Raw genomic sequence first — 12960 nt, 5'->3', positions numbered from 1 at the left:
TGCACCGGCTTCATCGCTACAACCGCTCCAGTGTATAAGTGGCAAAAAAGTTGGCAGAACTCAATTTACCTCAGCCTGGAATTTAAACAGCTCTCTTGACTATAATCAGATTCTGGCGCCGCAGTCTCTACTTTCACAAATACGGTTAGCATTAGTTTAATCAGCTGATTTCCCATACGGTAATAAAACAGTACATTTGATGCAGTGTTCCCATGGCTGCTGAGTCAGTTTGCATTGCGTTCCGCACTTGCTGAATGCTGAGCACCGAGTGCAGCCGGCGGGGCTGGAGGAGCTGTTCTACTGAATCATTCATTTCTCAGAGATGTCTGGATGAGTCCCAGGCCCTCCTCATGGCCATCTACCTGAGAAATATACCAGATTTAAATTTTAATATTTTCTGTAAAAACAGCATGCTTTTAGAATTCACACCCTCTGTTTTCTGTTTAGAACTGTTTATTGTCTTGCCTTATACCCTGAGGAAAGGTTGAAGGATCGGTTCATGTATTTGCTGTCTCTCAGGATTTCTCTGGACAACTGACAGTTAAACTTTCTTGCTTTTGTCTGCTTTTGGCTCATCGGTAAAAGACAAATTGCTCTCATCTTAGATCAAAACAGTTACTTTTTGAAGAATATCCTGCTCTTTTTAATATAATGTAAGTGATGGGGCTGTCAGTACATATGACTCACTATATTCAAAGTCTTCTGGTTCAATCTGGCTCACCCGTGGCACATTCATGGGAGTATGTGAGAGTAGTAATGTCTGATTCATGGAGAAATCATTCTTTTGAGCTCTTTTGAATGTATTACAGAAACATTCTGATTCTGATTACCAACCTTTAACATTGAAACAAATGTCAGTTGTTTCAACATAAAAAAATGTTGAAACAGAGTTTGAAAAACAGCAACAAAATACTTATAAATAAATTTGGAAATTTTAGCAAGATGTAGGCCTACAAAAATGTAATTGTTGAAACACATCTTTCTTGAATTGCTTTGTAAATTTGAAGGACTATTTAACAGTGGTTCAACCTTGATCCATGATGTTGATTCACCCATGGATAAATGTTGAAATGCCTGCTACGTTTCAGTTAAATGATCGTGGTTTGAATCATATGTTAATGAATCAAACTCAGATGGCTCCTGAGATGACTCAGTGATTGAGTCGTTGAGCTGCACAGCTTTTTTATGATACTTGCTACCATATACTGTAGGTTTGGAATGACATGGATATGAGTAAATGATGACATACTTTTAATTTTTGGGTGAAGTATTCACATAAAGTGAAAGCTTTGTTATTAGAAACTACTATCAGTGAATTGTGTTGAATTTGATATTCTAACAGGTTAATCTATGCCTGTAATAGTCTCCTGTCTGTGCTTTACAAATCATCAGGTGTTTTTCTTCCAGAGTGCCCGCATAACACCCTGTCTGGAACAGTTATTTTCTGAAACATACTCCTGCAGTTATACTGGTGGCATTTTTGAGAATAGACAGTAGATTTGCAAATTCTAAAAAAGGATCAAATTGGTTCTTTTGGTCAAAAAAAAAAAAAAAAAAAAAAAAGAAAGATGCCAAATACAGATTGAATCTGTCCTGTGTAATTGTTTTGATTTTTATCCACTTGTTTGTTTTAGCACCCTCTGCTGGACATACAAAAATTCTTTTAATGTTAGTGTTTCCTTCACAGCAGGCCATACTGTTAAAGGAATAATTTACACACACACACACACACACACACACACACACGCACGTTGGACTATCCATGGGTGTAATGGTTTTTATACCGTACAAACTGTATGTGCTATTGCCCTACACCAGCCATACACCTAACCCTACCCCTTACAGGAAACTTTGTGCATTTTTAGATTTTCAAAAAACAAAACAAAAAAAAACAACACCATTTAGTATGTTTTTAAGCCTTTTGAATTATGGGGAGATAGGCAGTGTGAAACCACCTTCAAATTGTAATACCTCTGTCATACCCATGTCATTAAACAGATTTTTGTCCCCGTAAACCACAAATGATGTGGTCAGAACTGATAACAGGTAGAGTGGGTTATTATCAATCAACAAACAGAATGTTTGTCACTCACAGCTTCAGGAGATTCTGAATATAATTATTAATTTCAAGATATTTTTCAAGATATCAAGCTTTGAAGCTCCAGTCTCCATTCATTGTAATTCTATGGAATTAAGTGACACGAATGTATGTGAACTTGCCCTTTAAATTACTGAGTTAATGAGTTTAGTTTTAGAAGTACAGTTAGAATTAACATTAGTGCACATATTTAAATGTACTTATTCAGCACTAAAACAGAACAGCATCATGTTTGATATTTGCCAGAAATGTGGTTCAGAGTGCCGTTTTGTCATGCTGTTAAGCCATGTTCAATTAAAATAACCTGCCAATCACAACTCTCTCTAGAGCAATAGACCAGTTTGTCGAGTTTCAAAAGATAGTCGGGGTTCAAACAGGGGACAGTGAGCACATCCCGAACAGGCAATATGAAAGCAAAATTGTAGCTATTTATCAATACTAACGTTATATTTGTGTATTTTATTTATTTACTAATTTATTTTTTATATAATTTATACCCAAGACCTTTGTCCCTTTTACCCCATGGTGTGGCTTCACTCTCAACCTCCCCACTGTGCTAAAGCCTGGGTGTGTGAATGTATCTTAGCTCTCCAGGATCTCTAAGTAGAGAAGGGGCTTACCTGTCTCTATTAATACATCAGCTGATCATCTGATTATCTGATGGGTTTTCAGAAAAAGGTCTTTCAGAGGGCACAGGTGCACATAGGGTGCCAAGTAAAGCACAGAAAAAAGTAAAAATAAAATAAAAATAGGTGCATATACTGTTTAATAAGTTAATGCCTAAGAGTGTGAGACTGCACTACAATAGGTAAGTGTTTTACATTGCCCTCTAGTGTTGTAATCATACAATGCATCACTGAAAGTTAATAAATTGTGCATTCCAGTCAAAGATGCCTTTTGCTTAATACTATCTTACAAACATGATAAAATACCAAGTATAGTAAAATGGTTGTGACACGAAACAACTGTTGTCCATATCAATGCTCAGCGCCTGCGGACAAAAAATATTTACTGTAGATCACACAGACGGCACATTCTAAATTTGATACTCCTTTCTTCTAGTGAACATTTTCTTGTCTGATAAAAGGAAACTAATTAACTAACAGACTTGATATTTAGTATATATTATATCTGATAGTATTTAGTATATCTGATGTGTTTTTTCTTCCTATTTCTCTCCCTGCCAGAAGATGATGTGGATCTGGAGGCTCTGGTGAATGACATGAACTCATCCTTTGAGAGTCTGTACACTTCTTGCAGTGTGCAGACAGAATCCACTCCACTGCTGCACAACGGCCAGCCGCACCACCCCGCCACCTATCAAACACAGGCTCAGCCCACCTCCCCACACCAGAGACTGCGCCGGTCCCAGCCTATGCACATCCTCGCTGTCAGGTGAAAAGCCTGCACATATATACCCACACAAACACACTGTGGCCCCGAAAATTATTTGGACTCTAAAGCCACATGTGTGAATGTCATTGTATTAGACAACAAAACATCAAAGTGTTGTTTATTTTAAAGAAAGGTAGCACCCTTTCAAAGCAAGATGTTTAACATTAGCTCTTTCCCCACCATTGACAAACTTTTCCATAATTTATGCGACAACGCTTCCCCGTCATTTGACAGAACTTTCTGTGTTTTCACTGTTATATGGTAGGAGGCACTATTACACATCTTCTGAATGAGTACTAAATCTCTGGATGAAACACAGGCAAAGAAGAAGCAGACACAAGCAAAGGGGTATTTAAGCAGATGCATATGTAAAATAAAGTAGAGGCCCTGTTCTTTTAACATATCTTTTAACATATTGCATGTTCTCATATTCATATAACAAAATTCTGTGGACCATGAAAATTTTGTGAAAATTATTAAAGGGGACTTGACCGGAGAAACTGAAATTCCCTTGATCTTTTGACGTATAAGAGGTCAAAGTACTATAAAACATCCTGTAAGTTTCAGAACTCTGAACTTTCTTGTTAGTCTAAAAACAGCTAATATTGAAGCCAGTCTGCCAAAACAACAGCTTGTGGAATGTTCTACTCTATGATGTAATAGCGTGGACCTCCGCAGAGGAAGATCAACACCTACTTCTACATCGCTGCCTTTTTAGCCCCGCCCACCCATTCATGCACGTAGTGTTTACGAGAGAGGCGAACACGCAGGTCTACACAGAAACCAAATGATAAAGATGCTCTGAAGACAACAAGATGCTGTGCAGTACCAAATTAAAAAAAAAAAAAACAGGACAGAAAATAGCCTATTACTTCTAAATTATGATGTTTTTTTTTAATGTAAAATCTTGATAACATTATAAGGGGACCTCAGAGAACAATACAAAATAAAAAACAGGCAGTTCATGACCCATTAAAAAAAAAAATGCTGGTGGTGGCTGTTAACTTAAAAAAAATAAAAAAATAAAAAAACACTGGCAAGGAAAGAGTTAAGAAGTCAATTGGTCTGCAATTATAAAACAATCGACATAGAGTTCAAAATGTAGTTAAACATTAAGGGAACATGTTCCTAGTGACTTAATGCATACACTAAAAATCACCTTGGGATCAGTTGCTCAGAAGTCACTGTGAAAACTGATCAGAAATGTGAAGTTAGTTAGTAAAGGTGTTAGTTTGCAGATGATACTTGCTTTGACAAGAGTTATTTTACAACAAAATGTCCAAATATTTTTGGAAGGCACTTTATATACACAGCACATTTTGCTCAAAGAAATAACGAAAGCAGTGCAAATTGCATTACAACTTCAAAAAAAATTTTCAGAACAATACTACAATCTTTTTCAGCTTGGCTTTCTTTGTCTCCATCAAGAGTGGCGCTCCTGTTATTCCGAAACCTCTGAGAATAAATGGTTTCCATTTGGTGAGCATGTTTTTCCATCTCAGCTGTGGATCAGAGCAGGAAGTTGAGCATAACGAGCTTGTGAACGAGGGTTCACTCAAGCAAAGGTTCATTCAGAGGTTACCGTTCAGACTTCAGCTCTGAATTCCATATCACACACTCCCTCATGCTCTCAAATCTAAGGCATTAATGTCTGTGTGTTTGTTTCAGTTTTTCTCTGAAGTCCCCACTTCAAAAGGACTCCCCAACTACTGACTTCAAAAAATGGCCCTAAATGCTAATGTTGCCCAAAGCCACCAACCATTCTAGGCTGACAGTAATACCCTTTGCGAGTCTGTCTGTAATGTAACCCTAAATCTGAGATTTTACTTTATTCCTGCAGAAGACTTCAGGAAGAGGAGCAACAGTACCGAACGTCCTCTCTACCTGCCATCCCCAACCCCTTTCCTGAGCTCTGCAGCCCTGCGAGTTCCCCTACGCTCAGCTCTGGCTCCTTACCTCAGTGTCAGCCCTCAGGCAAATATGTAAGAGACCCTTTGTTCTCATTCCTCTCTCTCTTGAAGGAATAGTTTACTGAAAAATGGAAATTCTGACATTATTTACTTGCCCCCATGTCTTTCCAACCCAGCATAATTTTCTTTCTTCCATGGAACACAAAAGGATAAATTCTGAAGAATATGTGTGCAACTCATTTTCATAAAGCATTAGTTCACTGACTAGTCATGCTCCAAAACCGGTGTCAGTATGGACTGTCATTTATGGAAAAGAGTTGCGGAAAGATTCTTAAAAAATGTCATTCCTTCTGTGTTCCATGGAGAAAATAACAGCACACCGGAACAACATTAGGGTTGCGTAAAAAGTGACAGATGCCATTTCTGTGTGAGTTATTCCATCTTTCTGTATGGTTATTTAGCGTTACTTTGAAAGGCCTCTCAAAGATTTTTTATTAAATTTGTTAATGTTACTATTAGGATAACATGTTTCTGTAATTTAGAACGTGCTGAATTGCAGTTGTGTGGTGTATTGCTTTTATATGTGTCTAGACACTGGTTTCCCAAGAAACGTGTCACTTCCTCTACAGTGTGACTCATATATTCTTATAGTAAGCCACTTACAGTAGTAATAAAAAGTTATGTCCACATGTATGTCTCCTACGACATAATCATGTCTTCATCCAAAATGAAATAAAATCTTTTTGGGAATTTATAAAAGACTTTTAGGGGGATAGGACAGATGGGAAGTGGCAAGAAAATACTGAAAAAAGAGAAGAGGTGTGATCAGAAAATGATGGAAGACAGATTTGAACTCAAACTACCTACATACTGTATAAGGACCACCATGTAACTTATCTAAGCAAATGCCATATGCACCACAATGCTAGACTATGATTTTGTTGTTTTTAAGATGGTCGTATGTGTGCATGCGTGTCTGTGATGATGTGCCGGCACCTGTATGCATTTGTATACATTGTGCATACATTGTATGGATCTCTGTGTGTAAGCATCTGTTGTGTGCGTGTGTGTACTGTATTTATAGCTTTCTCTGGACCCCTGGCTGTCACGTGTGAGCTGACTGAGGCCTTGATATATTCCTGGAAAGCCTTGTCATTGCTACAGGCTAACCACCTCCATATGGGGCCACAGTCTGTTACCGTAACACGGTCCCCATGTTACCGTAAAAATTGCTACAGACATTAATCAATTACTCTAATCCCTCTCTCTTTACTTTTATTGTCCTGTGGATGGAACCCAGTAGGGGTCTAAGTGCTAGAGAAGTCTTTTGGTCTGTCCAAAAGAGAAAACAACCTGGAAGAACGCCTGGAAGTCATTTAAAACAGCTGACAAACCGTCAGTGACTGATGATGTCCACAAATGTTATCAAGATATCAAGCACATTGCCTGTTGTTTGTATGTGAAGTGAATGTGCAGATGTTATTTTGGAATATGAGAAATGAGAACATACTTGTTGCTTGGCCTGTGACTTGACATTGTGTTTACAAAGGATGTGAGCACCACGTCTCAACACGTAAGAATTAAATCATCTCCATTCTAATTAACCAGGGCGTGCCATTAGAAGCGCTGATTGAGGTGTATTGTTATGTTTATATTTTTGACTTTTTTTTTTTGTCAGAGTGCAAACCAACATTTTTTCTCTCTTTCATGGAAAACTAGTGAAAAAAGTAGAAAATTCTGAAGAATTTTTCAGTCGTCACCTTTATTTATATAGCGCTTTATACCATAGATTGTGTCAGATTTACAGTGTCAAACAGGAAAATTGTTTGTCAATAATGCAAGAGGACAATAACAAAGAGTAATTTTTCCAGTTTAAGTCAATTCATTGATGATTCAGTGATGTCATCATCCAGTTTTACTCTCTTCTAATAGTGTCTGAGCAATCAGTCAAGCGTCCCCAACTAAGCAAGCCAAAGGTGACAGTGGCAAGGAACCAAAACTCCATCGGTTACAGAAATGGAGAAAAAAAAAACCTTGGGAAAAACCAGGCTCAGTCAGGGGACCAGCTCTCCTCTGGCCAGGTGAAACCAGCATGGAGTGGTTTAATTCCAGGCTGCAACACAGATCAGATTGAGCAGAGGACTTGTTGGTGGCTACAGTGACCTCGGAATAACAATGAAACAGACTAATATTCTGACGGCGTGCTGCAGCTCTTCATTCTGCGGTCGCGCAGCGACCTCTCCTGGGCGCTTCAGCGCTTCTCTAAAAGAGCATTTCTAAAAGAGCAATATCTAAAAGAGCTCCACGAGCGACTTTTTAAAGATGGCTTCCCGCTCATGTGTTTCTGGATGTGGTCGTTTCCTGTCTTCATCTGATGGTCACGATCGCTCTGTCTCGTGCTTGGGCTTTCAGCACGCTGAAGCAGCGCTCGTGGATGAGTCATGTTCTCACTGTGGGAACATGACCATCGCGATGCTGCGCTCCAGATATCTCCTCGTCAAACGGGGGGGTATCCCCCTTGCCATGCCCCGTTCTAGCTCCTCCGGTTCTCAGAGGGCTACTTCTCAGGGGGCTACTTCGGCTCATGGTCAGGGTGACCTGAGGATCACAGTGAGAGCTTCCCCGTCGAGTGCATCTCCGCGGGCCTCTCACTCCTCCAGCGCATCGCACCATCTGGTGTTCCCGGACGAGCCCTCGGGATCCCCGGTCAGGGCGGGGCCCAGCATCTCGTTCGGATCACCAGCGGATGACCAGCATGGGATCGCTGCATCGGAGGGCAAGCTAGGCTCTAGAGATGATGATTCGGCTGCGCTGCCTCCGTCAGGAAGAGTGGCGTTGTCCGAGTCAGATCCAGAGCTGACTGCTATGCTTTCACCAAATATGCGTTTCTCCCAGTGAGCCTTCTCGCACAGACACTGTGCAAGGTCAGGGAGGACGAGGAGCAGGTTCTTTTGGTGGCGCCTTACTGGCCCAATCGGACTTGGTTCCCGAACTGATGCTCCTCGTGACAGCCCCTCCTTGGCAAATTCCTCTGAGGAGGGATCTCCTTTCTCAGAGAGGGGGCACCCTCTGGCACCCGCGTCCAGACTTGTGGAATCTCCACGTGTGGTCCCTGGACGGGACGCGGAGGTTCTAGGTGGGCTACCTCCAGCGGTAGTAAACACCATCACTTCAGCTAGAGCCCCGTCTACAAGACACGCTTACAGGCTGAAGTGGAACCTGTTCGTCGATTGCTGCTCTTCCCACCGGGAAGACCCCCGGAGATGCCCGATCAGGGTCGTGCTATCCTTCCTGCAAGATGGGTTGGAGCGAAGGCTGTCTCCCTCCACCCTCAAAGTGTATGTTGCCGCTATTGCCGCACATCACGATGCAGTAGACGGTAAGTCTGTCGGGAAGCATGACTTGGTCATCAGGTTCCTCAGAGGGGCGAGGAGGTTAAATCCTCCGCGCCCTCATCTGGTACCCTCTTGGGATCTCTCCTCAGTCCTGACGGCCTTGAAGGAGGAGCCCTTCAAGCCTCTGCAGTCAGTAGAGCTTAAGTTTCTGTCACTGAAGACAGTGCTCCTCACAGCATTGGCCTCGGTCAAGAGGGTAGGGGACCTGCAGGCATTTTCGGTCGACGATTCGTGCCTAGAATTCGGGCCGGGTAACTCTCACGTTGTCCTGAGACCCCGGCCTGGATATGTGCCCAAAGTTCCTAGCACACCCTTTAGGGATCAGGTGGTGAACGTGCAAGCGCTGCCCCGGGAGGAGGCAGACCCAGCCATTGCTCTGCTCTGTCCCGTCCGCGCCTTGTGCGGAATTACGCGTTTACGCAGAGCTTCAGGACCTCAGACCAGCTCTTTGTCTGCTTCGGAGGACAGCAGAAGGGAAAGGCTGTCTCCAAACAAAGACTCACCCGCTGGATAGTGGAGGCTATAGTCTTAGCTTATCAGGCTCACCGCTTGCCGTGCCCCTTTGGAGTAAGAGCACATTCTACGAGAGGTGTTGCTTCTTCCTGGGCATTGGCCTCGATAGCAGACATCTGTAGAGCTGCCGGCTGGGCGACACCTAACACGTTTGCGAGATTCTATAATCTCCGTGTAGAGCCCGTGTCCTCCCGTGTACTCACCTCAGGTGGCCAGTAACACAGGACCCGCTCAGTGTCGATCATGCTTGCTGCGCCATTCCCCTCTACGGACCGGATACGTGCGCTTTTACTGCTTCTCAGTTCAGCTCCCCTTGGCGAACCCTGTTGAAGTTCCTCCCGCACCCTCGGCAGTCAGGCGTGGCGGAGCGCCAGACGCCAGGTCCAGCACTCGTGTGTTTGCCCAAGGTCAGCCCTTGTGCTGGGCTAGGTGCCCGTGTGTAGTGATTCCCCTTTGGGTGATCCCACATGTGTATTTTCCACGGTACGGCTCCCCTCTCGGTGAGCCCGTGTCTTTCCCTGGCAGAGACCTTCTGCCGTCTCTACTGTGTATTGATCTCACCCCGGGCTGTCTTGAGTCTACCTCAGAGACTTCCATATGTAGTACTGCCTAGGCCAGTCCATATGTGTAATCTCCACATGGTACCTCCTTCATGCAGGATGTGGCTTCCGTAGCGTTCCCCTACTTGGAGTGCGCTTTCCCAGTGTTATCCATATCCACTGTAGGGAACAGCAGTGGCTGTCATCTCTGCCTAAGCCCTGTCCTATCTTCCGTCCCAACTGGTGTGGGGGGACTTCCGGCTTACGCAGGGCACTGGAAGGGGTCAGCAATAGTGACGTTTTCCAAGGGATCCCATTAGTCAGTCACACTGACGTTATGTCGAACATGACTGACTGATAGGGAACGTCTCGGTTACGTATGTAACCCTCGTTCCCTGAAGGAGGGAACGGAGACGTAACGTCCCGTCGCCACAGTTGCTGTACCACCGCTGTACAGCCGGGGCACACAGTCTCGGCTCCTCAGCGAAAAACTGATGTGCGTTTGCACGCGCTCTCCTTTTATACCCGCACTGCGGGGCGGGGTGCACGTGGCGAAACACGCACGCCAACAATTATTATTGGCTTGTTTTGTTAACACTCGAAGGTGATTGGGCTCTCGGGCGAGATCCCATTAGTCAGTCACACTGATGTTACGTAACTATGTAACTGACAAGCAACTCTGATTAATGAATTAGTAAGTAATAGTGCTTAGTCGAATGTGGTAGTTCACTATTAGCTAATCGGTAACTATTATTTTTTCCATACCTCCCCAAGAACTACTAAGAACTTCTGTATACAGGTTGATAATTAATATGAATAATACATAATGTATAATTCATTCTAAAGTAAAGGTCATGGCAACCCACTAGTAATGACCCAAGTATTACCAAATTCTTCAGAAGGAATTACTAATTATTTGGATCAGTATTCTAAAGTGAAGATCGTGATAACTCCTAGTAATTACTGAAGTCATTGTAAACTTTTGAGGTTCTTGTATGGTCCTGATTAGTAATTTATTTTGCTAGATTTGGTAACACTTAAATCAGTACTAGTGGGTTACCGTGATCATCACTTTAGAATACTGATCCAAGTAATTAGTAGTTCATTTAGAAGGATTTGGTAATACTTGAGTCATTACAAGTGGGAATTTCCCACGGTAATGTGCAACTTGGTATTTCCACTGTAGAGAGCCTCAAGGACATTGCATCTTGATGCAACATTGGTTACTTTCAGTGTAGACATTAGGGGTGTGCCCGAAGCCGAATACCTTATGAATACCTTACGATAATGGCTTCAAAAATGAATAACGGATAACGAAATGTTGTGCCCGAATATTCGGCTGAGGCTGCAGCACAGTCTGGTATTTGCTAGATAACAGGTGAGCCAGGGGATCAGCGCGATATTTTACACAACCCTCTAAAGTCACGCAATAATGAGTGTGTGAAGTGAATGAATTGAAACTTTATGAATGAAAAGAGCGCAAATCAAACACCGCTTGCTGTTGCCTCTCCGTGCATCTCTATTAAATCAGAGCTTGGCAAGAGTAATATCAACTAAAATAATACATCATACATGTTCTATTATTTGTGTACATTTAAAAGGCAATGATTTAAACCTTATATGCTATGATATGATACACGAATGAATGGACTAAGCACAGCGCGATCACCAATCAAACAGCTGGGTTGCGCGTCTCTGCGCGTCTCTCAAAAACCAAACCTGCCCTCTGTTAAGATTAGGCTAATAATCATCTTAGATACAGATACATTTTCTACTAAGCCTACATGTTTGCTCCTTTGTCTTTAGGTTTGCGTGGCACACACACATTTGCCCATCAAAGTTCAAAAAAAGACTGCTTAAAGATTCCCGTAATGAAAAAGTGTGCCTTGAATTAATTCAGTCGTGTTCAGATGATTACTAAACGTCTGTCATGAAAGCTCTCTACTTGTATGATCAGTTTATTTTTAGAAATTAATTTTATATTTTAGAACACTGAATAGGGCAAATAGTAGAAACACAAATATTTTCCCATAAGCTATAGCTACTGTCCCCCCCCCCCATACTTTTCCACACCTGCAAATTACTTAAGTGAAATACCTACTTTTTAAAACTGCGCAGAAACCGGTGAGCCAAAGGAAATCATGTTGTTTTACTTAAACCTCTAAAATTGCAATGCAGTAACAAGTGTGTGAAGTAAATGAGTGTAAACTCTATGAATAAAATAAGCGCAAATAAAATAGCAGTGTTGCACTTGCCTTTTTCCTGGAAATTACAATCAATTTCCATATTTCTAGACTGCATAGGAACCCTTACTGTTTTAATTAGAAGATATTTAAATATTTATTTATCGGATCAAGAAAGAACTCGCGTTCCCTGAAGCATAACCGCACTACATCTCGAAGCACTGCTATACAAGGGTATTGGCTCCGACTGTAAGAAGATATTTAAATAAACGTTATAATCATAAATATATATATATATATATATATATATATATATATATATATATATATATTAGTTAAACATGGCATATTTGTTCAGTGATAACTACGAAAAAAAGAAAGAAAGAAAGGCTGTAAAATCATAGACGTTTTTTTTGTAATGCTTTATTAATTCAATGTGTAAAACCATAGACATAACGATCTTATCAAGTATGCAACTATACGAAGTTCCGGTTCAAGCTCCGCCTACTTCCGGTTTTATCGTAATACAGATACAGACACGAATAATTTTGTGATTGTTACAGATACAAATACTGGCTTTGCTGCACACCCCTAGTAGACATGATGTGAGGCAGTAGAGCTTGAGAAAGAGTGGCAGATTTTAAAGTCAATTAATGGCATTTGTTTTGAGTAAAGCCATGTCTCACCACATGTGTGCAATTTGGCACATTTGTTTCTTTTTCACTATTCACATCTATATATGACTTTGGTTACACTTTATTTCGATAGTCCACTTTAGACATTCTACTAACTATAAGTAACTTTGTAACTACATGTCAACTAATTCTCATTAATTTGCAACTACATGTCTAGTAACTCTCAGTAGGGTAGGTTTAGGGTTAGTAGAATAAGTTGACATATACTTGCAATGTTTCTCATAGTCAGTAT

General features: G+C 41.6%; 1 protein-coding gene across 3 annotated transcripts in view; it reads left to right on the top strand.

The window, feature by feature from the left end:
* The window catches only part of grb10b (growth factor receptor-bound protein 10b), a 108182-nt gene that overhangs the window by 54432 nt on the left and 40790 nt on the right, over positions 1 to 12960 (top strand). For all 3 annotated transcript variants that reach the window (XM_058745871.1, XM_058745869.1, XM_058745870.1), the window contains exons 4-5: positions 3286 to 3493; positions 5334 to 5475. In XM_058745871.1, coding sequence (XP_058601854.1) covers positions 3286 to 3493; positions 5334 to 5475 — 350 coding nt within the window. The remainder of the gene's footprint in view (positions 1 to 3285; positions 3494 to 5333; positions 5476 to 12960) is intronic.

This window comes from Onychostoma macrolepis, chromosome 16, assembly GCF_012432095.1.
Source record: "Onychostoma macrolepis isolate SWU-2019 chromosome 16, ASM1243209v1, whole genome shotgun sequence".
Taxonomy (NCBI): domain Eukaryota; kingdom Metazoa; phylum Chordata; class Actinopteri; order Cypriniformes; family Cyprinidae; genus Onychostoma; species Onychostoma macrolepis.
Note: the sequence above shows the minus strand (reverse complement) of the source record. Positions and strands in the feature narration are given on the sequence as shown.